This window comes from Peromyscus maniculatus, chromosome 21 (genome assembly GCF_049852395.1).
Source record: "Peromyscus maniculatus bairdii isolate BWxNUB_F1_BW_parent chromosome 21, HU_Pman_BW_mat_3.1, whole genome shotgun sequence".
Taxonomy (NCBI): domain Eukaryota; kingdom Metazoa; phylum Chordata; class Mammalia; order Rodentia; family Cricetidae; genus Peromyscus; species Peromyscus maniculatus.
Window position 1 is genome coordinate 3,185,944 of NC_134872.1, and position 27,965 is coordinate 3,213,908.

Consider the following 27,965-nt stretch of genomic DNA (forward strand, 5'->3'; position numbering starts at 1 on the left):
AAAATATCTTAAATGCTGTATTCTGTAGATCTCTGAAGTGTTTGAAGATGACTGTCTATCTACAAATATATTTGTGTTTGACCTTGAAAACATACCTAATATGACTACAAGTTTGATTGTAATGACTATTAACTTGCATTTCATATATCCTAATTAGTTGGTAATAATAACTTTCAAGGACTAGCAATTTACATTACATTGTTAAATGAATTGTATAGGTGCAATACCTTAAACAAGATTAGAAATATATGAGTGGTATATTCTAACAAAAATTAATCTCAAATTTGTATACAACAAACAAAAAATCCAATCCAATGTAAAATATTTAAAACTAACAGTTGTTTTCTAATAGTAGATTCAATAATTTACCTTTTTATCTTATATCCATATTCTCTCTCTTTTTTTCAGAGTAGATTCAATAATCTACCTCTTATCTACATCCTCTTTTTCTTATTTTCAAACAAGAACCCTGAATCTAATCTTTGTTTAGCTTTTTTCATGATCATTATCAATTAACAAGTTGTAACCAACCATCCTAAACAATGACAATTATCCATAACCCATTGAATGACTGAAAACTACCCACCCCACCTCTTGGGAATGTGGGTATCATTCTTAAAATTACTTCCTGCTGTCTGGGGGTGAAGGCATCTCTAGGGGATCCTGAAAAGAAAATTTTGGGTTAATTGTCAAGTCCTGGGAGAGGTAGCTGTCTCATTTGTTGTCCAGTCTCTGCATAATGGGAAAATGCCTCAAGTCCTTGCTCGAGTAGTCTGTGAAGCTGGATCATCTCAGCTAGCCATCTCGAAATTGTCCTGAGCAGTTTGTAGTCCAAAATCAATCTTTGAGTGGCATTGGTCATCTTAGTGGTATTACATTGTCTTGATAGAATCATTGTTGTGGGATCCCATCATCTTTTTGGAGACTTCAGAGATTGCATTAGGTCAGATTATTTCTCTTTTTGGTAATTTTTTTTTTCAGATAGTTCTTCTTTCTTCTTTGGATGCTTATTTGTCCAAACATCTTTAAATTCCTCAAGATGGTTGTTTTTATTTTCCTGAAAAATAAAAACAAAATCCTTCCCCAACCCTAACTTTGGGGAGTTTCCAAATCTAATCTTTATCAATTTTGATTTATGGTTTCCCCTTAAATTTTTGTTTTATTTTCTAAAGCTGTTTTATCATCCAGAGCAGTATGATTTTTTAAAATAGGTATTAGGTTCTTTAATTGTTCTGGGAAGGAGTTTCTTCCATGATGACAGGAAAGGACTGAACAGTATTTGAGATGGGGCAGCTGCAAGAGGCCCCTCAGGGAGTTTTCCTGACAACAAAGGCAAAGGATTACCTTGTCTGTCCAATGTTGATATACATTCTTTAGTCTAGTGTCTGCTTTTACCACACCTTCTGCATAATATGGAATGGAGGGCATTCTGTTGCCATTGTTCTGTGAAAAAACAGTATTTCTAGGGACACCCTGTTTACAGTCCTTTTTTAGGTGACCTTGTTTACCACAATTGAAACACCTGACATTACTATTTTTCTTCAAACCTCTAGAAATCACCTCTCCTATTTAAGCATCATCATGGTCATGAGATTCAATATTAATTGTATCTCAGATTCATTCCTCCAAGGATGCTGATCTCCCTTTAACAGCCTAATTACCCCTTTGCATTGTGCATTAGCATTTTCAAAAGCCAGAAATTCAATTATTATCTTTCTAGCTTCTGAATTTGGTATCATTCTATTTACTGCTGAAGACAGCCTTTGTAAGAAATCTGTGCAGGTTTCTTTTGGGCCTTGTATATCTTTTGTAAATGACTCAATTTTCTTTCCTACTTCTTCAGTTCTGTCCCAAGCTTTCAAAGCTGCTGTGTGGCATATAGCCAGGGTATGGTCATGATATAAAAATTGCCTTTCTACATTAGCATAATCTCCCTCTCCAGGAAGTTGATATTTGGAGATTTCCGTTCCTCTAGCCCTACTTTGTTGTTCTGTGGTCTTAGCCTCATCTTTCCACCAGCTTGTAATTGAGGACCAGCCTCTAAAACGACTGTAACCAAATATCTCCAGTCTTGAGGGATAATTCTATTACAAGTTGACCACGACTTTAGCTTCTGCTTCACAAACAGAGAATGCATACCATATGACACTATAGCTTCTTTGAATCTCCTCAAATCTGACATCTGCACAGGAGTCCAGTCAGCTCTTACACAGCTGTGGGAGCCCGTTCTGGGGATCCTCGTGGCTTTACCCAGCAGGTCTGAATAGAGGATGATCAGGACCACGGGCCTGAGTGCAGGTGTCTGAGATGGTCTGCACTTGGCTGTGCTGGGGGAGGAGGTCTTTTGCTCCACCCCATGGCATCTCTATAGAAACCCTGGGCCAGAGACAGTCAGGGCCGGTTGGAATAGGTTCCAGGCCCTCTCGAGGCTATCCTTTATTTTCTGTCTGTTTATCTCCGCAAGATTCTCTGCTATAAATCCTTCTATCTAATATTTCCTGCTGCTCACACTCAAGAAAACTCTGGGGAGCCGTGGGGTTGGTGGGTAAACGCCCCACAGAATGGCGCCATGAACAAGGACTAAAGAAAAAAGAAGAGGGACTAAAGAATAAAAGGGGGGACAAAAAAGGGGGGGGACTAAAGACAAAGAAATAGGGACTAAAGATAAAGGAAAATAATAGTTTTATTACAGAGTTTTTGGTGAAAGTGCTGAGTCAGCCCGTCAGCCCTGCCAGTGGAAAGGCATGCCGGTGTTATGGAAAATATATATATTTTATATATATTATTGAGAGGCAAGGGTTTTATCCTCGAGAGAAAAGGAAAGTGGACTGGAAGGATGTCCGATGCTGCAGCGAAATTCTCTTCTGTCAAAATTTTCTATCTTCTATCCCTTTCTGAGTTTCTGTGAAAAATAAGTATAAGGTATAGAGTAGTAATATAGTATAGGAAAAACTTAGAAGTGTAAGATCGTGTAGGAAAAAATAAGTAAGGCAACTAGACAGAAAAACTCTTCAATTTTATAACTTCGGGGGCTATAAACGCAAACTGGGAAAAATCTTTGGGCTTTACGGGATGTAAAAAAGCTCTTCTCTGAGCTTATGGGGAAGAAAAAGTTTCCTATGGAAGCTTTTTGTCCTGGGGACAGCTGAAATGCTAAGTCCAAGTGGCAGGAGAAAGTGTTTTCTCCCTGAGGCAAAAATGGGGGTGTAAGAAGTCAAAGTTTAAAGTTGAAGTTTTGGGAAAAGTTGGTCTTTCTCTCTTGGGGGAAAAACATCTTTCTCTTAAACCAAAAAGCTTTTCTTGGAAAATTTGGGGGAAAAATCTCTCTAAAGCCTTAATCTTTCTCAAAAGCTCTCTTACACTTAAAAACTAAAGCCTTTAACTTTCTCTCTCAGAAGGACAAAAATTAGAATCACTTGAAGATATTAGTATGGGGACCACCTGTGATTAGTTCTAAGGGAAAACAACAAACCCCTTAAGACAGCAAAACCTAAGTTCTTTCAACCTTTAAAAATCCTCCCTGAAATGCGGGAGGCAGGGACAAGTTCCTAAAATCTTCTTCTAAGCTCTGTCTCTTCAAGCTAGTAAAAGACAGTGGGTCAGAGTACCCTGAGAGAAACGCTTGGGAGAGTGTGGGGAAAGAGCTACAGAGAGCCCAAAGAGGCAGGAAACTTTGCCTAAGAAAAGCAGAAAAACCAAGCTTTTCAGTTACAGCTGAGCTGAGGCATCAAGGGTTTTGTTTCTGAGTGAGCGTTTCAGAATGAAAAGGTGCTCCTATCCAAGTCCTAACCAGGCCCGACCCTGCTTAGCTTCCGAGATCAGACGAGATCGGGTGCGTTGATCTGAAGGAGGTGGGAATGGGGGGTAGGCTGGGGGGATGGGGAGGGGGGCAGGAAGGGAGAGAACAAGGGAATCTGTGGCTATTATGTAGAACTGAATAGTATTGTAAAATAAAGAAAAATAAAGAAAAAAAAAACTGAAAAAAAAAGGTGCTCCTAATCGTCCTAATGCAAAGAATTCCCTGAAGCAATGCAAACTGTTAGCATTGTACCCTAGCTTCTGACCAAAAACCCAGAGGCGACTGGCCAGCGTCTCTGAGTTGGAATGCATTTCGGGGATACTAGGATTCCTGCAGTTGCAAACTTCCTGGAGCACAGAGCTGAGGCAGGAAGGTGCAGGACCCAGGGGGAAGATTGCTAATGACCAAACAAAGCTAAAGCTGGTGGGAACAGCACAGTTGTCCACTTTCCTACAAGTCCTGGGTTGATAGGTCTACAGCTGCAAAAAGAAATCTGAGAAAAGCTTTAAGGACCTTTCTGGGAAAACAGTAAAGCTGAACTGTGTCTGAAGCAGTTGTGCTGCCGAGTCAGAACGCTGTCTGGGGAAAGAGCCCGACCAGGGCAGAACAGAACTATCCAGGAGTAAAGCTTTCTTTTCTGTCAGAGAAAGCACCTCTTTGAGAAAAGCTTTGTTTCAACTGACTCCCTGAGATGAGGGAGTGTAGCCCTCAGGGGTGATTGCCTCTGGCATAAGCGCTGTCCTTGAGCACCCAGACAAGCAAATGCAACCCACTGGGGGACTGGGCTAGGTGAAGGCCTGATGAAGCAAAACACCTGTCCTAATGGGAGTTTAGAGATGGCAAAAACCTCCCTTGTTAGATTTTCAGTCTGTACGCAAACCACACAGACCTAGAAAACAGAAACGGACTAAAGCCCCTACCTTCAGGAGTAGGGAAAGGCGCCACTGTAGTGTCAGAAACTGTTTCTGGGGTAGAGGGATAAACTGAGACCAAACTGGATACTGTCTGGGAGAAAGACTCAGAAGAAACAGAGGGGACAGATTCCTCCCCAGAAAATGCATGACCTGACAAAGCTGCTAGAGTTTGAGGCAGATTCAGGGGGAGAAAAAAAGCCCCTACCTCCAAAGGCAGCTAGCAGAGGTACAGAGCTGCAGACAGATACCTGAAGCTCTCCATGTGTGTGTGTGTGTGTGTGTGTGGGGGGAAGGAACAAGCAAAATGAGAAAATCAGTGGGAGAAAATCTCTGAAGGAGCTATGGAAAAGCTGTTGTAAATGTTTTTGTTTTTCACTGACTGGCTAAAACAAACACAAGCCCCGAGGAAAGTGGCTATCAGAAATGCCAGCCTCAATGCGCGCTAATGAGGCAGGTGCGGTTCTGATCCGGGGCCAGTGTCAAATGAAGGAGAGACACCTGTTGAAGCCAGCTGAGGAGAATAGAAATCTCTCAATGTGCCATAGCTGAAAATGTAAAGTGCTTGTTCAAATCTCCCGTTGCAAAAACAAAAGACTTTGTTCAAACCTCCCAGGCAAGTCTAGTAAAAGAGAACCAGTTGACTCTCAGACCCGAAAAGAACTATAGGAAATCAATGATATAAGGAAAATGATATAAGGGACTGATATGGGACTGATATTATTATGGACTGATATAAGGGAAATGCATTCTGGGAAAGGTAGTTTTTCTGCTAAACATGGTGACATTGCCCTGAAACACTTTTGTCAGCTCGAAAATAGGTTCATGGTAAACTTAAAGTACAGCTTTTTAAAAGAATAAGGAGGAAAATCATCTAAGAGTTTAAGTGTCAGTTCCAATGAAAAATTGAAAGGATACGGAACTAGGTGCTTTGCGGTTTGGGGGTGGGTAAAATGCCTTATTTACCATAATAGCTGTGCAAAGTTTTTACGGTAGCTGGATGACAAAATGCTACCTTTAAGAGCAAACAAGCCACTTTAAAATCCTTAAAACAAGGGAAAGCAGTTTATACACTGAACGTTGTCTTAGATATGAAGAAACTTATGTTGAAATTAATAAAGTTCTTTGCCTTTTGAACAAACTGCAACGAGCAATTCCTTTGCAAATCTAATGAGGAGACAAGGAAACAGGCATTCAAAAAAGAAATGACTGCTTTATAGATGGGAAACAAACTTCAGAAAATCTAGCTGTCTTACAAAATAGTTGCTTTACCTGAAAGTTCCTTATAAGAAATCAATGTTAAATATCACCACTGCTAATAACATCAGGAGTTAAAGCTAATGAAGTGAAAATACTAAATCCTGAAACTCAAGTGAAATGGAAAGATCCCTGCTCGGGATTATGGAAGGGTCCCGATCCTGTTTTAATATGGGGTCAAGGACATGTTTGTGTTTTTTCACAAGAGGAGAATGAAGCTCGGTGGTTACCGGAGCATCTGGTAAGGAGCATGGAACTAAGAAAAGTCAGCTCCAGTGAGGTTCCTATAAAGGAACCAGAATGAAAGTGGCTCGATTAGTATTTGAGGTTTTGTCACTGGTTTAATGCAAACAGTGAGGAAATAAGAGTTTGGAGCTGTGCTGCTTTTGGCTTTACTAGCCCCTTTAGAAAAATACCTTATATCACCTAATAGCTGTGCAGTATTTGGCGAAGAGCTTTACAGCAGCTAAATACGGTAATTTCACCCTCAGCGTGAAGTGAAGCTTTCCAGTAGAGCAAACCAAAAGTACTGCTGTAATAGAAACGTTTGTCTGAATTGAAGAACTTAGGGGAACTATTATGAATTTGGGTGAAGGGACAGCCTCTAGTTAAAAACAATCTACTGCTGACAGTGCATCTCTGCCGGTTCCAGAAAGGCTGAGAGAACTCGGCAACTTTGGGATGTGGCTTCATCCCGAGAATGTTACAATCCCCTAGCAACAAGTATCACAACTCTATAATGACAATACTCTCTAAATCCCAGTGCTTTATAACAAAGCTGATTATAAACTCTAAACTTTAGAAATGATGTACGTACTTCCTGTCTAGTTAAGAGAATCTTTCTAATAGAGATAGTGATAATAATTAAGAGTAAGAAGTAGAAAGACAAAAATAAGATATGAGTTTGTAGAAATTATTCTGTCTTGTTAGATCTGTGTTAAGAAATCTTTAGGTGTTTGCTAAGTTAAATATATGCCAATAGTAGCCCTATATAAGCTTGTAAAATAGATCTATAGAGTTCCTCTAAGAATATAAGCTTGCAAGAAGTATCTAAGGTAGTCTTAAGACATGTAGTAATAAGCTTGTAAGAAGTAAAGATGCTAGTTGTAAATGTAACTTTAAATAAGAATAAGATGGAATGAATATAAGTATATAGGTAGTAAGAAATATATTTACTAAAGTAGTTCTATAGTTTACTTAAGGAGTATAAATAAGTAGATGTTAATACGTTATATGTGAGTTTGTAAAATGTAAATGTTGAATATGAGTCTAAATGTTTTGCAAGGCAAAAAATGTTATATGTAAGTTTGTAAAGTGTAAATGTTAAGTGTGAGTCTATTCTTAATGTATATGGTGAAAACACCTGAGACACAGGTAGTGTCCTAGTAGACTGCAAAGTAGGCAGTCTGAATGGTTTCAAAAGCTCCAGAAGCCGCTAAGAAGCTAAGAATGGTGGATGCCAGAACCAGCACAAGGCATCCGCAGCTGAGATCCGTGGAATATCAATGCAGCACAGAAAAACCTGAGCTAACATAAAAAACGGTGCGGTTTGAATACTACTGTACCTAAAAAGGTCTCTGGCTTGAGAATAAAAGTTCAGAGACGCTTCTTTGAACAAAATTATTAACTGCAAAAAGTTTTGGTTGAAAAACGACTCTTCATATTTGGAAGTGAAAGCCTGATACCAGAATTTTTCTTGTTTGAACTTTTTGAACTTAAAATGAAATAAAATTACAAAAAGATTTTGGTTATGGATTTCTCATATTTGGAAGGCTAGTACCAGAATTTATCATTTGAATTTTAAGACTTAAGAAATGAAATAGGCCGGGCGGTGGTGGCGCACGCCTTTAATCCCAGCACTCGGGAGGCAGAAGCAGGCGGATCTCTGTGAGTTCGAGGCCAGCCTGGTCTCCAAAGTGAGTTCCAGGAAAGGCACAAAGCTACACAGAGAAACCCTGTCTCGAAAAACCAAAAAAAAAAAAAAAAAAAAAAAAAAAAAAGAAATAAACAATAGAGATTTCATTGCAACGGGACAATTTTGAGTAATGACCTAGGAACGGTTTTCTGGAATTGGGTTAAATGAAGAAATTTATTTCTACCTAGAATCAAGATGCAGTTTTGTGTATGCATATATGCTTTATTAACTTGTGATTCATGAATTGTTTTGTAGAACTGTTTATGTAAAAATGGAATTACTTAAGAAACTGATTTTGTGTTACAAATGGAACTGTTTAAATGGAAAAGTTTGGGTTTTCTAACTAGGCTTGAGACTTTGCTTAAATTATAAAGAAAAGGGAGAGTTAATATTCCTTAGTCTATGTAATTTAAAAAACATTTTCTTATTTGAGTGGATTAATGTTATGTTAGTAAGAAATGCAAATGGGTATACTAAATTTAAAGTGTAAAACTCTTTTGGATGTTTTGCTAAAAGTTTTCAAAGTGATAATGATTAGATTGAAAATATTGCTTTTCAATATTGGTTTGTAGGAATTGTATAAGTTTGGGTTCCTCTAACTAGGTTTGAGATTTTGTTTAAAAAATTATAAAGAAAAGGAGGAGTTATGAGATTGAATTATGTTCACAGAAACCTATTGATATTAATGCACCCTGGTTTTGTGGAGTTAAGGAAATATTTAAATTCAATGTGAATACATCAAAGTTTTTCCCATGTTCTGTTAACAAGAAAATTCAAATGATTGAGTTAAAGCTGTAAGATGGAGAAAATTGTTAACTATATATTAAGAGTTTGCTTTGAGTTATAAGATTGAGAGAATTGTGACTATGTATAGCAATATTTATGTTAACCTGTTAATGGTAATGATGAAGCTAAGGGATTCTTTAAGTTTGTAGTCGCCTTAAGAGTTTTTGGTTTAGAAAGGGCTTGAGGCAGCTAAGACTGCTGTAGTCACCTTGAACCTAATTCAAAAGAGAAATGCCATCTATATCATCCTCTACTCCCATACTGGGAGGTGTAACAGCTATGGGGATTGCTGTAAGCCATTAATAGTTATTTTTTTTATATATTAAGAAGGGGGGTTGCCGGGCGGTGGTGGCGCACGCCTTTAATCCCAGCACTCGGGAGGCAGAGCCAGGCGGATCTCTGTGAGTTCGAGGCCAGCCTGGGCTACCAAGTGAGTCCCAGGAAAGGCGCAAAGCTACACAGAGAAACCCTGTCTCGAAAAACAAAAAAAAAAAAAAAAAAGAAGGGGGGACCTGTGGGAGCCCGTTCTGGGGTTCCTCGTGGCTTTACCCAGCAGGTCTGAATAGAGGATGATCAGGACCACGGGCCTGAGTGCAGGTGTCTGAGATGGCCTGCACTTGGTTGTGCTGGGGGAGGAGGTCTTTTGCTCCACCCCTTGGCGTCTCTATAAAAACCTTGGGGCAGAGACAGTCAGGGCCCGTTGGAATAGGTTCCAGGCTCTCTCAAGGCTATCCTTTATTTTCTGTCAGTTTATCTCTGCGATATTCTTCGCAATAAATCCTTCTATCTAATATTTCCTGCTGCTCGCACTCAAGAAAACTCTGGGGAGCTGTGGGGTTGGTGAGTAAACGCCCCCCCCCCACAGCCTTGAGCATTTGGCAGTTCCTGTAATGTTACTGGATAGATTAAGGTTGGCTCTTGGAAAGCCTTAGGCTGTTTCTCTGTAACCGTATAATACAATGCTGAGATTGGTTCATCTTTAAATTCCTCTGTGTCTGAATATCTCTATGATCTGTTTTAACAAGTTTTTCTAAAACTTTTATCTTTGCACTCATATTAACCAAATTTTTAACAATAAAACAAAATTATCAAACAATAATTTATAATTGACATTACTTAATCCCATCTACATTAATTATCCTCTCATATAATTGTTCCATTTTCAGAACATCAATCATATTATCAAACAGAGACCAAACACTCTTCCTTGTAAAAATGTTTCCCGTTTTTTTTTTTTTTTTTTGGTTTTTTCGAGACAGCGTTTCTCTGTGTAGCTTTGCGCCTTTCCTGGAGCTCACTTGGTAGCCCAGGCTGGCCTCGAACTCACAGAGATCCGCCTGGCTCTGCCTCCCGAGTGCTGGGATTAAAGGCATGCGCCACCACCGCCCGGTTTATGTTTCCCGTTTTTTAATGTGGGAAAAAATTCTCTTTTAACTAATTTCTCCCTTTAAGAAATCTTAATCTCTGCCTCCTAAGTGATAAGATTAAGGGTGTGTGCAACCACTGCCTGGGCTCTATGTCTAATCTAGTGGTTGGCTCTGTTTCCCTCATCCTCAGACAAGCTTTATTGGGGTACAAAATATATCACCACAATGGCCCAGTCTGCAAACTCCTGGTTCAGTGGACATTTTTCAGGTGCAGGGTTAGTGGGAGTTAAGCTTTGATTATAGACTTGTGGAGGGCCATGTGGATTAGACCCTGTGGATTAGAATTACTACTTTCTGGAAGGTTCCAGAAGTCTGCGCATGCAGCTTAGGACTCAGGTCTTCCTAAGATAGTCTTAATGTTGGGGTTCCTATCCTTTTATTTCAGTTTTGAGTTCCTTTTTTTCCAAGTCCTCTGGTCTGTTGATGTTCTCTCTCTCTCTCTCTCTCTCTCTCTCTCTCTCTCTCTCTCTCTCTCTCTCTCCCTCCCTCCTCTGCTTTGTGGTTCCAGCTGGAGTCCTTCTATAGAGTACCTGCTGCTCAGGTATTGGCTGTTTAGACCAGGTGTCCATTGACTCCAGGGTGTTTATAGTCTTGCTGATGCATGTGTGATCTATTTGAAATTACACATGACTTTCTGTGATGTTTGTATCATGGGAACCAGAGTGCAATTTAGAACTTCTCACAAGAAATTTTATTTATCTAATTAAGTATTTATTTTTATCTGTATAAATATTATGCCTGAGTGTATGTCTGTGTGCTATGTGCATGTCTGGTGCTCTTGGAGTCTAGATGAGTGTGTTAGATCCTCTGGAACTGGAGTTACAGATGATCATGAGCATCTATGTGCATGCTGGGAACTGAACCTTGGTTCTCTGCAAGAGCTTCAAGTGCTCTTAACCTCTGAGGATGTTTTGTTTGTTTGTGGATCTGTATGATCAAACAATGGCCTTAAAGCACTGTACTGTGCAGAGCCATCCACATACTCATACAGGACCTTACCATGTAGCTCAGGCTGTCTCTAACTCATCATGTAGCTTAGGCTGTCTCTAACTCATCATGTAGCTTAGGCTGTCTCAAACTCAAAGGCCCCCTGCTTCATCAGGTCCCTTCCCCCCTGTTTGGAAATTTTTATATTCAAAGATGTATAGTTTCCAGGATGGTTGTGTGTCTGGGACCTGACAAGGCATAGTGAGAGAATGCATACTACATTGCTCTTCTGCCTTTAATAGGGATGGATGTTAAGCTCCATTGGTCAAGTCTTTATGGAAAGGCTACAACAGGACCTGATTATGAGTGTGTGTGTATGTTTGTGTGTCTCTCTGTGTGTATATGTATTTATGTGTGTGTTTTTGTGTGTATAACAGAGAGGCACATTGTCCCCACAACTCCAAGGTCTGTGTTTCATAAGACAGTCATGGAGCAGATGGGTGTAGTGTGTGAAATCCCTCACATGACTTGTTCTTTTCTTGTAGATTGGCGCAAGGAACATTTCCAGGCCTGTGAGTGACTCTGTCTTCCTTAGGGACGCTCCTCCTGGTCTTCCCATGGCTCTGGTCCCTCCTTCAGTCCCCTGTGGTGATCCAGGTGGTGACAGCTTCAGTGGTGGTGGTGTGGGAGGCAGAGGGACAGCCACTAAGCTGGGTCTGGCTCACAAGAGTCCTGTGACCTTGTAACCCCTGGTCAACCTTCTGTTCCCTTGCCCTGCTGCAAGCCATGGGTCTGAGCCAAAGGCTCTTCTGTGAGGAACTTGTCCCCCTAGAAGAAGCTAAGAGCTTTTAAGGTGGAGGTGGGACAGCTGTGGCCTTGTTTGAGGTCTGGAGAGGACCTCCTATGATTGGAAACTCTCCCCACAGGGTCTGTCACTCTGGATCCAGACTCTGCCCACCCCATCCTTGCCATCTCTCAGGACAGGATGAGTGTGACCTGGAAGGATACCACTATGTGCCTGGATGGCCTCTTCTATGTGTTGGGCACTGAAGGCATCTCTTCTGGTAGATGTTACTGGGAGGTGAAGATAAAGAATGGAGATAGCAGCAAGTGGATTCTGGGCGTCTGTAGGGAAGATGTGGAGAGGGAAGGCCTGTACTTTGAGAGTCCAGAGAAGGGGTTTTGGACTGTGGGACAATCTAGTACTGGCTACTGGGCCTATATAGACAATGGGAGGGCTTCATTGTCCTTTAGGCAAGTTCCCCAGAGTGTGGGGGTGTTTGTGGACTACAGTGAAGGTGACATTTCCTTCTATAACATGAGTGACATGTCCCACATTTTCTCCTTCCATGAAGCTTCCTTCTCTGGGACTCTTTTTCCATACTTCAGGCTGAAGTCTGGAGATGTTTCAATGATTCTCAGCTCTATGGCACATGGATCTGAGTGGAGGGAGGGGAGAAGGAAGAGGGGGAAGAAGGGAAGGAGGGGGAAGAGGGAGAAGAGGGGGAAGAAGAGGAAGAAGTTATTGTTGGTTCCTTTGGAGGAGTCTCTGAGTCCCCCAGGGCAGGGGCTCACCCCAGGCGCTAGAGTTGTTGACTCTCTCCCAGGGGAAGAATCCCCATTCCTCTCTCATCCTGGTGACTTTTTGTTCCCATAGTGCAGATTCAGCCTCTAAACTGTCAGTGTGAGTCCTTGTGGGTCTGTAGAAGCCACAGGCTAAGCTCCCAGGATGAGTCCTGGAAGGGCTGGAGCTGTGACCCACTGCTCTCAAGTGTGACTCTGAGGCTGTCACTGTGGGAACAGGGAGTCCATGCTTTGTGTCCAGGCAGCAGACTATTGTTCCAGTTGGTTTGAACTATGGTAAGGCATGTTCCTTTTGGTGTTAAATAGCATTTTCTTGGGTTTCTTACCATTTGGCATGAAATGGACCAAGGGCTGAATGGACATTGTTTTAATTTGTTCATCTGGCCATGGGCTCCTAGAGTCTGCTCTATGTGTTGGGTCGTGTGACCAGTGGCTACAGTGAATATGATGGAGCAGATGTCTCTGATACCTGAATTCCTGTCCTGTGGATTTGTTCTTAGTAGTGGGATCACTAGATTATAGATAGTTCTTTCAGGGACCCTTCTCTGTGGGCAATAACCTGTTCATCAAGTCTCCATGAACCAGCCTTATCATTATATCAGTCTATCAATGATTTCTTGCATAAATTCTTTGATTTCTGTATTTCAGTCTCTTTCTACACACACACACACACACACACACAGACACACACACACACACACACAAATACACAAATACACACATAACTACGACAATTCATATTTTCTAAGGTTCAATTTAATATATTTTAACTGTTTATTGTCTTTCTATCTCTTTTAAGCTATGTATGTATGTATCTATGTTTTCAAACAGGATCTCTTGTAATCCAGGCTGGCTTGGAACTCTCTTTGTAGCCAAGTGTGGTGTTTTGAATAAGAATGTCCTCTATAGTCCCATATGTTTGGATACTTGGTTCATAGTTGGTTGTAGTGTGGGTAGGTTTGGGATGTGTAGCCTTGAAGTGTGTCACTAGGGTGAGCTTTGAAGATTCAAAACCGTGCATCATTCCCAGCTTGCCTCCTCTGCTTTCTGCATGTGGTTCAGACATAAGATCCCAGTTCCTGCTCCAACCTCTGTCTTCTGCCCTGTCATCACGGACTCTTGTCCCTCTGGAACGATGCTGACAGAACAAGATGGTGCAGAGGTTCCTCCATCTGTCCTTCTTGCTGAGGACATTTCAAATTTAGCTGGAATTGATCTCCTTGATGGAGAATCCCATGGAAAATAACCCGACTGTTTAATAGGAACCTGAGGTCAAGATGCCCCAGCTAGCTTACCTTAGCTTCTGTTAAGCTACATTTTTGTGTGAAGTGCCCCCTGCAGCTGCTGAGTGAGATGCCAGGATGTGTTTTTCAAATTCAAAAGCACCACACTCTGGACACTTGGGGCTTTATCTGGGTCCCTGTGGACCTGGGTGTAGTCCCATCTGGGTCCCTGAGTGCCTGATTGTAGTCCCATCTTGGTCCCTGAGTGCTTGGTGTAGTCCCAGCCAGCTGGGATGGAGACTTTCAGTTGGGTGTGAAGTGTCTGAGTGGTCCTCTCTGGTGGGCTCCCATTACACACTATTCCCAAATATACTCTTCCTTCTATACGTTGCCTGGTCATGGCATTTCAGCACAGCAATAGAGAAATAATGGGTCTAGAAGTTGTACTAGAATTGTGGGTCTGTTTGCCTCACAAATTAAATGACAGTTTGTGTTGGCTATTCATTTATGTCAACTTGACATAAGCTGGAGTCATTTTGGAAGAGGGATGTAGTGTTAATTGAGGAAAGGCTCCATCAGTTTGGTCTGTGCACAAGTCCTTGGGTCATTTCTTTAATTAGTGATTGATGGGGGAGTACCCAGCCTACTGTGGGTGGTGCCCTCCCTGCAGTGCTGGTCAGGGTGGCTGTAAGAATGCAAGCTGAGCAAGCCATGGGGGAAAGCCTGGGAGCCCTCTCTGCCATGGCCTCGGCCTCAGCTTCTGCCTCCAGATTCCTGTCTTGTTTGAGTTTCTGCCCTGACCTCCTTTGATGATGGAAATGCAATTGAAATAAACTCTTCTCCCATGTTCTTTATAGTCATGGTGTTTTATCACAGCACAGAAACCCTAAGTGAGACAGAATGCATATGGTTTTCTTTGGAAAATATATTGTAGAATCAAGAAATTAAGTACTGAGGATATAACTCCAGGGTAGTGCATTTGACCCTCATGTGAGGCCCTGGGTTCAAACCTCTGTAGTTTAAAATAAGACAAACAACAAGAACAACCAGAAGTAACCAGTATTTCCCAAGTTAAACGATTTCTCTTTTGGCAGGTATACATGCAGCACACTCATACATAAATGCAAATGAATAAAATTAAAAAGAATTCATCTTTTATTTTAATGCCATTTTATTGATAATTGTTTCATAAAGTTATAGTCTGAAAAATTGAATTTACTTTTTTTGTGTAGCCTGTGAACTTATATTTATATTTAATGTAAAATGTCAATTTGTACTTTGTGCTATGTGAAAAGATGAAATTCAAATTTCAGTATCCATAAATAAAGTTTTATTGGAACACAGTGGTGTAACTCATTTTTATAATATGTATGGCTGCCTTGGTACCAAGAAGACGGAATTGAGTTTTTGAGATGGAATATAAGTGGACAAGAATGTGTATTTTTTCTGTTCCTGAAAATTTTCACTGGCCTTTAAAAGTCACTATTTTATTTAGTAATTCTACTGAGCCTTTTAAAGTAAAAACTGGAGTTGTGGGAAAGTTGGTTTCATGGTTGTGCAGAGTAAGGTATGGACAACATCTGGACTCCAGCGTCTCCTCCTACAGATGCTCAGGCTGACCACAGTGTCCACCATCCTCCCTCATTAGTCTTTTTGGGTAGCTGTGAGAGGGCCGGGACTTCAGGGTGAGGGAAGATGAGGGAATGGAGGGCAAAATGGAGGGAGGAGAGGGGTGGGGAATGAAGGTTGGAGGAGGGAAGAGCTTTGGGGGCATCGTCTAGGGGAAGGACGAGGAGTGTGTGGTGGTGGGTTGGGTCTCAATGAGGCTGTATGTGCAGAAGAGGACATGGGAGTGAGGGGAGAGAATGTGGTGGCCTGGCCACAGCTCTACCTTTCCTCAGCAAAGTGCCTAACAGGGAAATCAATGGCACCTACCTGTCCAGGCCACACTGTCACAGTCAGGCTACAAGGGAGCAGCAGAGGTGGAGGAAATGCAGTTGAGACTTCCTGAGTGGCACATATATAATTTATTTTATTTTATTTTATTTTATTTTTTTTACTTGAGGCAAAATATGTTTATTACAGAACAGGATCTTATAGTAAGCAAGTCAACATTAGATCAACCATTTTAGAATATTTTTAATGAAGTATAGCTTTAAAACTGTAATAAAGATGAACGTAAATCTAACATGCTCTTCTCTTCTTGTAAATGGGATGATGTAGAAAAGCAAAGCTTCAATGTATAGGGGTTGAAACCATTTGGGACTTGGATCTGGTAGTGGTTGAGTGCAGTGAGGGCCTCCATGGCTTTGTCAGTCTTGCATTTCCACTCCAGCAACCCTGAGAGGGTTTTAGCAGAAGCTTTCCCGTGGAACACTTTGTATTTGATGAATGGAAGGACTTGGTGGTCGTTACACAACTTTGTGAAGGTCTCCTCTGTGACACACAGTGGAACATTATAATAATGCAGCACACAGGAGGGTGGCTGGATTATATTCTTAGATGCTTGGCCAGCACTTGCAAAGCGATTATTGTTACTCATTGCAAAATCTCTGTAGCTACTTGTACCATCCTCCAGCTCAAATACTTGACTTGGAACAACTGAATGTTGTTTAGATACACAAACACTAAGTCTTTCCCCAAAGAGTTTGACATTATTAAGGCGTGTGACAGCTCTTTCTACAGCATACTTGTCACCCATTTCTACAAGTGCTGTGCCAGGAATGGTCTTCATAAATTTTACCTTTTCGATATTTCCATACAAGCAGAACAGGTTGAAGACTCTTGAACAATTCATTTTGAGCTGGTGTAATCCACTAACCATTACGACGGAGCCAGAGGGACTTCCTCCATGCATGTAAAGAGGAAGAAGCTTGTGGTAATGGAGAAGCAACAAGTGCAGGTGTATCTCTAGAGCCCATTCTGTAACGACTTGGTAAAGGCAACAATGGACCATGCGATCCATAGCCATCATGTCTAAACGAAGAAGGATGATCTCCCAAAATGGCTTGTCTCTGGCGACCCTTTCCTCTATCTGAATCATACTATTAGCTTCAACAGCAACACATTTTCAAAGTGGGCTTCTTTCAAGAAGTTTCAGCATAAGCCAACAACAACCTTGTCTTCCCAAATAAGGCTTAGTGTAGTCCCAACTGTCATTGTCATTCCTAATCACATTTAGACGAGTTGGCCTTGCATATTCGATTTTTAGTGTGCAACATCGGGCATATATATCAGCTCCATTGAGTGCTGCTTTAGCTTTTTGGGAACAAAGGACCGACTCAAACTCAACCATTGCTTGTATCCCATTTCTCTTGAATATAACAATACGTTGTACTTTTCCAACAGGGTTGCATACTGTATATAGAACATCCACCGTGATTGGATCAAGAGGATTCTGAATGGAGAGCAGGAGAACTTTGTTGCCCCCTGAGGGATCATCAGTGTTTCCTGGCCGGGTGATTCTTTTACTTGTAGAATAGCTGAAGAAAGCCTGTTGGCCAGCATTGTACACAGGCTCATCTGCAGCAAATGTCACACACTCTGTGGCACTATCGACATTTTCAAACTCCACTAGAGCCTGTCGTTTAAACCGCATCATCATCACGTGGCATATTGTCCCAAATTTCTCCAGCGCCTCCACAAGGTCGGCTTCCACCACCGACTCACAGAGCCCTCGGACATGCACAACAGGGGAGACAGAAACTTGATGATGACTTCCACCTCCTTCCATGGACTGGGGCAGGTTCTGGGGGCCACCGCCGCCGCTCCCTCCTTCGTCGCAGTTGTCACCTTCATTGCCGTCACCCTCTTCTTTGCCGCCGCCGCCGCCGCCGCCGCCGCCGCCGTCGCTGTCGCTCCCGGCCTGAGGCGTCGCTTCCTGGCAAGTCTCGCTCTCCTCCGCCGAGTAGCTGATCTCTCCTTCCTGGGTCTTGAGGCGCTTGGCCTGGCTCTCGAACTCCTGGTCCTCCTCTTCGTACGTTGTAGCTAGAGTTTTCCTGCCTTGCCCACAGTCAGGACAAATCTCTGTCACCCGCCAGTCCCACAGCCGCTCAGACCCAACCAAGTAAACACAGAGACTTATATTGCTTACAAACTGTATGGCCGTGGCAGGCTTCTTGTTAACTATTCTGATATCTTAAAGTAACACATTTCTACAAATCTATATCTTGCTACGTGGCTCGTGGCTTACCAGCATCTTCACATGCTGCTTGTCCTGGCAGTGGCTGGCAGAGTCTCCTTCTGCCTTCCTGTTCTTTTATTTCTCCTCTGTTAGTCCCGCCTATACTTCCTGCCTAGCCACGACCAATCAGGTTTTATTTATTGACCAATCAGAGCAACTTGACATGCAGACCATCCCCCAGCACAGCCAAGTGCAGACCATCTCAGACACCTGCACTCAGGCCCATGGTCCTAATCATCCTCTATGCAAACCTGCTGGGTAACGCCACAAGGAACCCAAGAAGGGCTCCAACAGGACATACATTAACATCCCACTGCAGTACGTCTTCTCCTTCAGGGAGGAGGAGGAGGTGGAGGAGGACATGGCAGCGGCCGAGGTGGCGGCGTGGGAGCTGAGCCTCAGATGTTGCCGATCTGTCCCTGCTGCCTCCGCCGCTGCTGCTGCTGCTGCTGCTGCCGCCCGCTGCGCGCTCCAGGCCCGTGGCTGAGGAGGGAGCGCGGGCTGAGGGGATGCTTCCCTTTATCTCCCAGCCGGCCTCCCTATATAATTTATATACACATAATTATAACAAATTTATATACAGGTTTATTTTTATTTTACTTGTGAGTATGTGTGTATATATCTTTGTGATATGCCTGGTGTGTTCAGTTTCCTCCAGCCGAGGTCCCCAGAGAGCACAGGATCCCCAATGAGGGTGACATACAAAGAAGTTGATGTGGTGGTATTGTGTTCCCCAAAATACTGTGCACCCTAATAAACTTATCTGGGGTCAGAGAACAGAACAGCTACTAGATACACAAGCCAGAAAATAGTAGCACTCACGCCTTTAATCCTAGCATTCCAGAGGTAGAAATCCATCTGGATCTCTGTGAGTTCAAGGCCACATTGGAAACAGCCAGGCATGGTGACTCACACCTTTAATCCCAGGGAGTGATGGTAGAAAGCAGAAAGATATATAAGGCGTGAGGACCAGGAACTAGAAGCTTTTGGCTGGTTAAGCTTTCAGGCTTCTAGCAGCAGTTCAGCTCAGACCAATTCTGGATGAGGACTCAGAGGCCTCCAGTCTGAGGAAACAGGATCAGCTGAGGATCCGGCGAGGTGAGGAAGCTGTGGCTTGTTCTGTCTCTCTGATCTTCCAGTGTTCACCCCAATACCTGGCCCTGGGTTTGATTTGATTAATAAGAATTGTTAAGATTCCTGCTACAGTTGAGAGTCAGGCTCTTAAGTAGAAGTTCTAATGTACCCCCAACTCCCTTCACTCCCAATTGGTGGAGCACTGTCCACACTGATTTCCCACTTGGGTGATCCTCCATTGGGTTTAGATGGCTTTAGGGGTAGCTCTAACTGCTGACAGGGTTTGTCTCTGTATCCGATTGACCTGGGTAGGGTCCCATCGATCGCTAACTCTCCAAATATCACAGTCTAACACCAAAAAACCAAACAAACTAAAAACAAAACCCATGGGAATGAAAGAGAAGGTGTTCAGAATAAAGTGCCTGTGAGCATGTGCCTGGGGATTTGTCTGTGATCTCCTTCTGGGAGGCTCTGTGGTAGGAGAGGCCCAGGATGTCCAGCAAGCCAGGATGGTCAGAAAATCCCTCCCTCGCTGCACAGCGCCTTAAACTCACTGTAGCTATGGTAACCTGAATTCACCTCTTCATCCTTCTGTGTCCTCACCTGAGTCCTGGGGATTTGAGCTACAGCACACCTGGCCTTTGCTCTGGGCTTCAGCTGCAGCAGTTCCTGCACTTGAGGGCTCTGAGATCTCGGCTTCCAGCAGGAGAGTTTGATTGGCAGAAGCAGCAGGGAACATGCTGGTGTTAAACCCTGAGATGGACTCTGGGCGTTTGGCTCCTCAGCTCCAACCACTGTGAGTGTCACAGTGTCACACACGGCAGGTGTTGCAGCTCTCGGGCTAGAGTGCCAGGACCCCTGACTGTTTAAGAAAGATTTATTTTATTTTAATTATGTGTATATGTGTGTGCCTATGTGTGTGTATGTGCATGTGTGAGTGCAGGTACACATGGAGGCCAAAAGAGGGCGCCAGATGCCCAGGACCTGGAGTTGTGGTCATTTACAGAGTTGAGGGTCCTCTGCAAGAGCAGTGGGTCTCTTAACCTCTGAACTGTCTCTCCAGCCCCTGCATCCTTGACTCTTGAAGCTTGTGGCTCCCAGATCTCATCTGGTGACTGGGGTCTGCAGTTCCTCCTCGTTGGCTCTCAAGTCCGTCCGTCTGTCTTCTGCCCCAGCTTTCTGTCCACTCTCACTGCCCCTCTACTCCAGCTGCCCCTCAGTGTCTCTGCCCCTGTGGTTTCTGCTCAGGCCTCTCCTTAGGTTCCGCTGTCCCTTCTCTGCTGTTGGTGTTCCTGCCACCACACCAAGGGCGTCCTTGCCACAGCCGCCTCACTGCTGTTTCCACTGTCTCCTCTTCCTGTCACAAAGGACAGAGTGGAAAGAGTCCAGAAGGGCCACTTGAGAGAAGTCTTTTACCTCCCAATTCAAAAATTATTTATGGGGCTGGAGCTATGGCTCAGTGGTTAGAGTTCCTGCTGCTCTTGCAGAGGAGCAGGATTCACCTCTTAGCACCCACAGAGCTGCTCAGGTTTTCAGTTTCTGACTCTGCGGCAACCAGGAACACATGAGGCACACATGCATGAACAGAGGAAAATGTGCATACACACAGAATGAAAACAAACATTCAAAACATTCTTTATCTAATAGTGTGTGTGTGTGTGTGTGTGTGTGTGTGCGCGCGCGTGCGCGCACGCGCATGGGTGTGAGTAGGCAAATGAGGACCAGTGTGTCCATGTCATGGCTCAAACATGGAGTGACAGGGAGGTGGAGGAGTCAGTTCTGTCCTTCTACCTTTATGTGGAGTCAACGATCAAACTCAGGTTGTCAGGCTTGGTGGCCAATGCTTTTATAGTCTACTTAATCACACTCTCACCCACTTTTTTGTTCTCTCTCTCTCTCTCTCTCTCTCTCTCTCTCTCTCTCTCTCTCTCTCTCTCCTACAGAGCTTGCCTGGAACTCAATATTTAGCCCAGGCTGTACAAAACCCGACAGATCCATCTGTGCAGCCTTGCTTCTATTTAAGGTGTTTTCCTCCTCACTCAGCCCCCCAACTTTCAGACAGGAGTCACAAAGGTCAGGCTGACTTTGAGCTCTATGTAGCTGAGGATGGCCTTGAGTTCCTGGTCATCCTGCCTCCACCTCCTGAGTGCTGAGATGGCAGGTATGTCCCACTCCACACAGTGTCAGGGTCCTGAGTCACAAGCACAGTCCTGTGGCCTCTGTACTAGTGCTTATTGTCAGTGCAGCTGGCTCTGACCCCAATCCCTGGACGAGGATACAGTGGACACCCCAGCCAGGCCCCTCAGTCTCCTCTCAGCTGTCTGATCTGCTCCTGTCATTGCCTTCCACCCCATCCAGCCACCCATGTGGAAGTCATAGGCTGGGCCCCAGAAGGAGATAAGTTTGTAATATCAAGGCTCCTGGGGTCCAAGGTCCCTTGCAGGCTCCTGCTGAGTCTGTGATGCCTGGAGTGGGTGTTGGGCAGGGCTGGGGATGAGGTGGGATGGGGGTGGGGACAGGGAAGACAGGGTTCTGGAAGACCTACCTCCCCTCCTCTTAGTTACTGGAGCTGGTCAGGGCTCATGACATCACCTTCACTTGCAGTTGTGACAGGAGTTGACATAACTGGTGAGTCCAGCCCAGCTCCTGATGCTGAACAGAGACTCAGTGAGGTGTCCTTGTCCTCCTCCTGTCACCTCATGAAATTTCCAGAACATGGGTGTCCATAACATGGGTGGACCTCAGGATCTCCCCAGCAGGCAGGGTTGGAGGGGCAGGGGTAGGTAGGGGTGGCCTGGGGAGAGATGGGGTGGGAGGTGGACTTTCTCCTCTTCCTGATAGAGAAAGACACATGCAGAGGGAAACACACCCAGTTCACATTACCTTAGCTTTCAGTTTTGATGGCTGAAGCTCCAATTGCTCTGTGGACTGGGAGGGCTCTGCTGGAGCAGGCAGTGTCAAAGTCTCTGTAGAGGCCATGATGGCTGTGCCAGCCTCTGCTTCCTGTCTGCTGCCTAGACACTACGAACCTGTCGGAGATGTGGAAACCAGAGCCTGGCATTGGGGAGAGCCGAGCTTAGAGCTGTGAGAGCACCTTGGAGCAGCTGAGCTCTGGGAGGAAGATTTCTTCTGGGTCCCTTAGGCCTTGAGCTGTTCCCCATGAAGTCACAGTCTTCCAGAGCTGGGAGCAAAGAGAACCAGGTAGGTTGGCTTTGAAGACTCCTGTGTGCCCGAGGAAGGAACCAGAGCTGAGATTGTGTTCAGTGAGTCCCTGCAGGTCACATCCCTGGTGGCTGAGCCTGGAGACAGCTCACAGGTCTCTGAGTTTGTCCTTCTCAGGACCTTAGGCTTCCCTTCCCCCACCCTTCTAGACAGCAGGTGGTTGGGGCAGACCAGGGTTTGTTTATGTTCTTTTCAAGCCTGTCTACACCATGCAGGGTGTTTATCAAAGACAGAGACTATGAGGACAAAGCTGTCTGTGGACATGTGTGTGTATGTCACCTGCTGAGTGTAGGGTGATGGCCTGGAACCATGGAGGGACTGGGCTGGGACTGAAGTGTGGAGAAACTCCACAACCAAAAGCTGGAACAAGGCACTTGTGATGGGCACCACAGCCTTCTGGGAGACCTGTCTGTCTCTGAAGCTGCCCAGATGATGCCGGGTCACAATTATGGAAGGGTAGAGGCACAGGCGGCAGCCATGCTGTTTTGAGGGATGGGTTGGACAGAGGCTGTATGTGTCGGGGGTCACAGGCAGTATGAGGATAATGGAGAGCTGAGGTGATGATGTCTACTCTGAGTTCCTCAAGGTGCTGAGAAAGGCAGGGCCTAGTTTTCTTGGTTGTGTTTGGCTGCACTGTGGATGGGGATGTGTGGGAAGGAAAGGAAAGGCTTCCTCTGAGATGACTTGGATGTCCCAGCTCCTCGGTCTTGTTCAGCAGAGCTGAGAGGAACCAAACATGGAGGTTTGTCAGTGTTGGGCTGTCAGGGTCTTCACCCAGTTAGTATGGATGTGTTTTGTCTTGTGGGGCTGACACCAGCCCTGATGATTCTCTCCTTGTTGATGTGTTCAAACTCTTGGTGTAACCTGCCTCTTGCCTCCTGCCCCGTCTTTGTCTATCATACCTGTTTTTCTCCCCAGCTCTGAGGACATGGAAAATTGCTTCCAAGATGCTCTGCTCCGCTATTTCACCTGCCTGTTTGTCCTTGCCCAGCTGCTTCCCTGGGTGTCTACAAGTGAGTGTGTCCTGTTCTCTTTTCCCATATTTCACTTCAATGAGTGGAATCTGTCAGGGTCTTTAATGCTCAGACATGCGGGTGATTCCTTTGTATCTGGGATCCAGGATTTTCATAGTTTTCCCTTCACAGTGAATAGCAATAAAAATGTAGGCTGAGCATGTTAGCATCAGCTGACAATGGAAAGGCTGAGAATGGTAACTGTGAGTCCTTGGCCAACCTGACTTCCATAGCCACATCCTACTCTGGGAGCATAGCTGAGCACACGGCTTTGAAGCTGGCCGTGTGCCTGGGCTGTGAGGAGCTGCGGAGGCCAGTGTTGGCTGAAGCACAGTGAACCAGGGAGGGAGAAGCAGGAGCTGAGTGTGGGAGGTCCTGAGGTGGGAGCAGCCCTGTGGGTCCTGGTGGGCATCGTAGAGTCAGGACTGAGCTTTGAGCAGAGCAGCAATATGGCTTTGACCCATGTTAAAGGGTCACAGAAGTGGGGGTGGGAGACAGCAGGCAGGAGTCCTGGTCTGTTGAGTGGCAACAGTGGATTAGAGCCAAGTGGAGCAGCACAGAGTGATAAGTAGCTAATGGGGGCCCGCAGTGCCTGTATCACAGTCCTCCAGTCTTAGAGGGCCAAGGGCTTTTAGAGTGAGACAGGTTATCTTTGTTCTTTACCAATAATTGACTGACGCTTCTGGGAATGCTAGTGGCTTTTTCACAAACATTGACTTGGGCTCCATGTATTTTATTTACTGTGTATGGGTGTTTTTCCAGAATGTAGACTATGTACCACCTGCATGTCTGATGCCTACAGAATCTAGAAGAGTGTTATAGATAGTTGTGAACCACCTTGTTCATGCTGGGAATTGAACCCAGGTTCTGTGGAAGAGTAACCAGTTCTCCTAACTGCTCAGCCATCTTTCCAGCACCTTGCTCTATGTTTTAAAGTTCACATGTAGTTCAGTGGAGAAAGATGTGGGCTGACAGACTGAATTCAGGGTTGGAGGTTGGTAGTTTCCTTGGTGAGGTCTAAGACTGACCAGTTAGACCTGTGTTTCTCAAGGTGTGTTCTCATTAGTCTTGTTGTGAGCATCTGCAGAGACCATTAGAAATGAATGATCTTGGGCCCACCCCAGACCTACTGAACCCGAGCTCTAAGCTGAGATCCAGCTACTTGAAAGGTACCCTGTTGACCTGGTACATGCAAGCTGGAGAATGAATGCACAAGTGATTGCTTTATGAAAGGGTCTAGGACCAGAGACACCAGCAGAATAGGAAGTTTCTACCGTGATTTATAGGCTACACTGCCATAGTCTGAAGATTTCCTATATATTAGTCCTGGATGCCTAATCCACAATGCCTAGAACAACCTCATCTAGCCTTTGCCTCCTGCTCCCAGGACATCCCATGTCACACAGCTTTGACTCATGTGTCTTGAGCTTTCTCTCTGCTACATCTGTGTCCACAGATGAGTTCCAGGTGTTTGGTCCCTCAGACCCCATTGTGGCTGAGCTGGGTGGAGAAGCCACACTTCCCTGCTCTCTGTTTCCTGTCATGAGTGTGGAGAACATGGAGCTCAGGTGGTACCGAACCAGATTTTCAGAAGCAATATTTGTCTATCGGAACCAACAAGAACAGAAGAAAGAGCAGATGGCTGAGTATTTAGGACGGACATCACTGGTGAAGGACCAATTCCACCAAGGCAAGGCTGCTGTGCGCATCCACAAGGTCTGGATATCAGACAGTGGCAAATACGTCTGCTTCTTCAAACGTGGTCTCTTCTATGAAGAGGCCATCTTGGAACTGAAGGTGGCAGGTAGGTGAACTGATCCCTGTTCTAAAGATGTTGGGTGACCTGTGTGTGAGGAAACTAAGGGATCATGTCACTCGGCTCCTTAATATATTGAATGAGGGGAGGTCCATGTAGAGCAGGCTGTCCTTGATCCAGATGTGTAGTGGAGGGTGATCATGAATGTCAGATCCTCTTTGCTGGGATCATAGGCATAGTCCACCATACTCGGCTCTGGTCCATCATTTTTACTTTTATTTAATTTTGATCCTCCATTTTTTAAAGGAGGAAGAGTGACTCATTCCTACATCCATTAATGCAAAATGTGCTAGTCCTGGCTCTGGGGACAAGGACACTGTCAGTGTCATATAAAATACCAGCTATGGAAATTCTTATTTTAGGGAGTAGGCAGAAAAATCAGAGTGCCCCAATGCAAGTCAATGTTAAATGATGATCAATGCCCCAATGAGAAGTCAATGTTAATTGATGATCAATGCACATGACAAATGAGTGAGTAGAGTAAGGAAGGCCCTCAGGGTTTAGTTTTTCCTAGCCGGGAGCTGGGTGTGGGCCTGCTATCCCAGGGGTCACAGGTGTGTGGCTAATGGAGAGATGGATGATGGTTTCTATATCAGGTCTCCCTGACTCAACCCTCTTCTGTTTCCTCTGGATCTTGTCTTTGAACAAAGAGTGGCCTGTGCTCTGTCCCCCATAGCAGACCCTGTTATCTTTCTTCTGTTGGGCAACAGGGGCTCAACCTAGTACCAAAACAGGTGTGCTTTTCCTGTTCAATTCCTATGTTTCCATGAGAGGTTCCTATGAGACACATAGGTGATCCTGTGGTGCCTGAGCCCAAAGTGGCTTCTGGGGTCTTCACATGTGTCCTCCTGCAGTGGTGGGCTCTGTCCCTGAAGTACACATCAAAGGTCCAGAAGATGGTGGTGTGTGTGTGGTGTGCATGACTTCAGGGTGGTACCCGAAGCCCCAGGTGCAGTGGAGAGACTCCAGAGGGGAGAGGCTCCCAGCATCCTCTGAGAACCACACTGAGGATGATGAGGGGCTGTTCAGCATGAAGACCACGTTGGTGGTGAGAGACAGCTCTTTGGGGAATGTGACCTGTTCCACCTTCAATCCCATCTTGGGCCAGGAGAAGGCCATGGGCATGTTCATCCCAGGTGAGGGCTGTTCCTCACTCCTACAGAGCTTGGGAAGTGGATGGCCTTCCTGGAGTGTGCTGGGCTGACTGTCCTCAGGTGTGACACTCACTGGCTCTCTGCCTGGGCCACAGAGCCCTTCTTCCCTCAGGCTTCTCCCTGGATGCCAGCTTTTGCCGTGAGTGTGACCATGATGGGACTTCTGGTCTTAGGGTCATGCTGTTTGTTCAGAAGAGAACATTTATCAAAGCTGCAGTTGTGGCAGGAATGGGAGAATCTGCAATATGAGCAAGAGTCATTCCAGAAGACAAAGGAGGCTGCACTGAAGACCACAAGTAAGTCATGACAGCAGCCCAGGACTGGGCCAGAGTCCCGGGAAGATGCAGTGTTCTGGGTTCAGAGTCGGTGGCCAAGAAAGCCCAGAGAGGATGGCTGGAGTGCTGGGGTCAGGTGGTCTGCAGTTTAGACTACTAGGAAACAATTGTTTTTCCTGTTTTTGTGTCCAGTGCACAGACCCTGTCTTCTCCCTGTTTTTCAGGCATACTCCAGGAAGAGCTTGGTGAGCCATGCTTTCCCTCCTGAGCCCTGGGTGTCCCCTCAGTGCCCAGTAGCTCACTTGACTCCTGTGTGTTGTTTTTCAGATCGGAGGAAGGCAGCTTACAGGGCTGGTGAGTGACTGTCCCGGTGTCCCATGGTTCCTTGTAGCACATGTGGCCAGGTGTGCCCCCTCCTTGATTCTAGACAGAATGGGAACCCCTTTAGTGGACAAAAGTATAAGGTTCAGGAAAGGGGAAGCCCAGAGCTGGAGGACATGTGACTCCTGGAAGTGTCCTGTGCCCTGGGTCTCAGTCCTGTCTACTGAATTGCTGACTTTGGCTCCAGTAGCTCTAGAGTATTGTCGACACCTGGAAGCCAAACAGCAGTATTTAAATTTCATGAAAAAAGATGTCTCAGTTAGGTTTCTCTTGCTGTGATAAAACATCATGACTAAATGGAACTTCAGGAGAGAAGGGTTAATTTATGTTACACATTTTCACACCACAGTCCATCACTGAGGATAGCCAGGGCGGGAACTCAAGGCAGGAACCTGGAGCAGGAACTGAAGCAGAGACCACAGAGAAAGGCTTACTTGCTTGCTCCCAAAGGCTTGTTCAGCCTGCTTGCTGCTGCACTCCAGGACCACCTGTCCAGGGTGGCCCTGTCCACAGTGGGCTGGCCCCTCCTATAATAATCATCCACCAAGAAAATGCTCCACAGTCTTGCTTACAGCTGTGCTGATGGGGGCATTTTCTCCACTGAGGCTCCTCCTCTGAGACGACTCTAGCTAGTGTCAAATTGAGAAAATCCTACCCAGCACAAGGTGTTTGTAAATAAACAAACACACAGATTCTGGAGTATGACCTCCTCTCAATCCACAGTCAACCCCCAGGGAATCTGTTCCCTTAGTTTTTGATGGTGTTGATCAAAGAGATGGGCAGAGGCCAGGGCTGCTGACCTCAGTGGGAAGAAGAGGGTAGGCTAATGTTTCTGGAATAGTGGTGCCTGGATTTAGAGATATTTTACACGAGGAACACTGGGCATTTCACCCAAAAACTCCCTTCCTGTCTATGTTTTATACTCATTCTTCTTTTTCAGCACATCTCCAAATAAGCTTTCCAAAAGGTGCTGATGTTATAATGTTTCTGACAGTTGTGGAATAATTTTATTTTAGTC

The 27,965-nt window shown here is 44.8% G+C and overlaps 3 protein-coding genes across 3 annotated transcripts in view; 2 read left to right on the top strand and 1 right to left on the bottom strand.

Annotated features, from left to right (window-relative positions):
• Positions 1-14,940, top strand: part of LOC102917010 (butyrophilin subfamily 1 member A1-like) — a 28,687-nt gene extending 13,747 nt beyond the window's left edge. The window contains 3 exon segments of the mRNA XM_076558275.1: positions 11,568-11,594; positions 11,949-12,661; positions 12,663-14,940. Coding sequence (XP_076414390.1) covers positions 11,568-11,594; positions 11,949-12,661; positions 12,663-12,710 — 788 coding nt within the window. The 3' untranslated portion in view covers positions 12,711-14,940.
• Positions 14,941-15,952: 1,012 nt separating this feature from the next.
• LOC143269991 (heterogeneous nuclear ribonucleoprotein L-like) lies at positions 15,953-19,825 on the bottom strand. The gene is given in 5 exon segments (XM_076558033.1): positions 15,953-16,689; positions 16,691-16,863; positions 16,947-17,827; positions 18,314-18,495; positions 19,721-19,825. Coding segments are annotated over 5 exon segments (2,046 nt in total). The 3' UTR covers positions 15,953-15,984.
• Positions 19,826-23,481: 3,656 nt separating this feature from the next.
• Positions 23,482-27,965, top strand: part of LOC143269999 (butyrophilin subfamily 1 member A1-like) — a 10,967-nt gene continuing 6,483 nt past the window's right edge. The window contains exons 1-6 of the mRNA XM_076558062.1: positions 23,482-23,654; positions 24,728-25,125; positions 25,992-26,273; positions 26,387-26,587; positions 26,791-26,811; positions 26,894-26,920. Coding sequence (XP_076414177.1) covers positions 23,482-23,654; positions 24,728-25,125; positions 25,992-26,273; positions 26,387-26,587; positions 26,791-26,811; positions 26,894-26,920 — 1,102 coding nt within the window. The remainder of the gene's footprint in view (positions 23,655-24,727; positions 25,126-25,991; positions 26,274-26,386; positions 26,588-26,790; positions 26,812-26,893; positions 26,921-27,965) is intronic.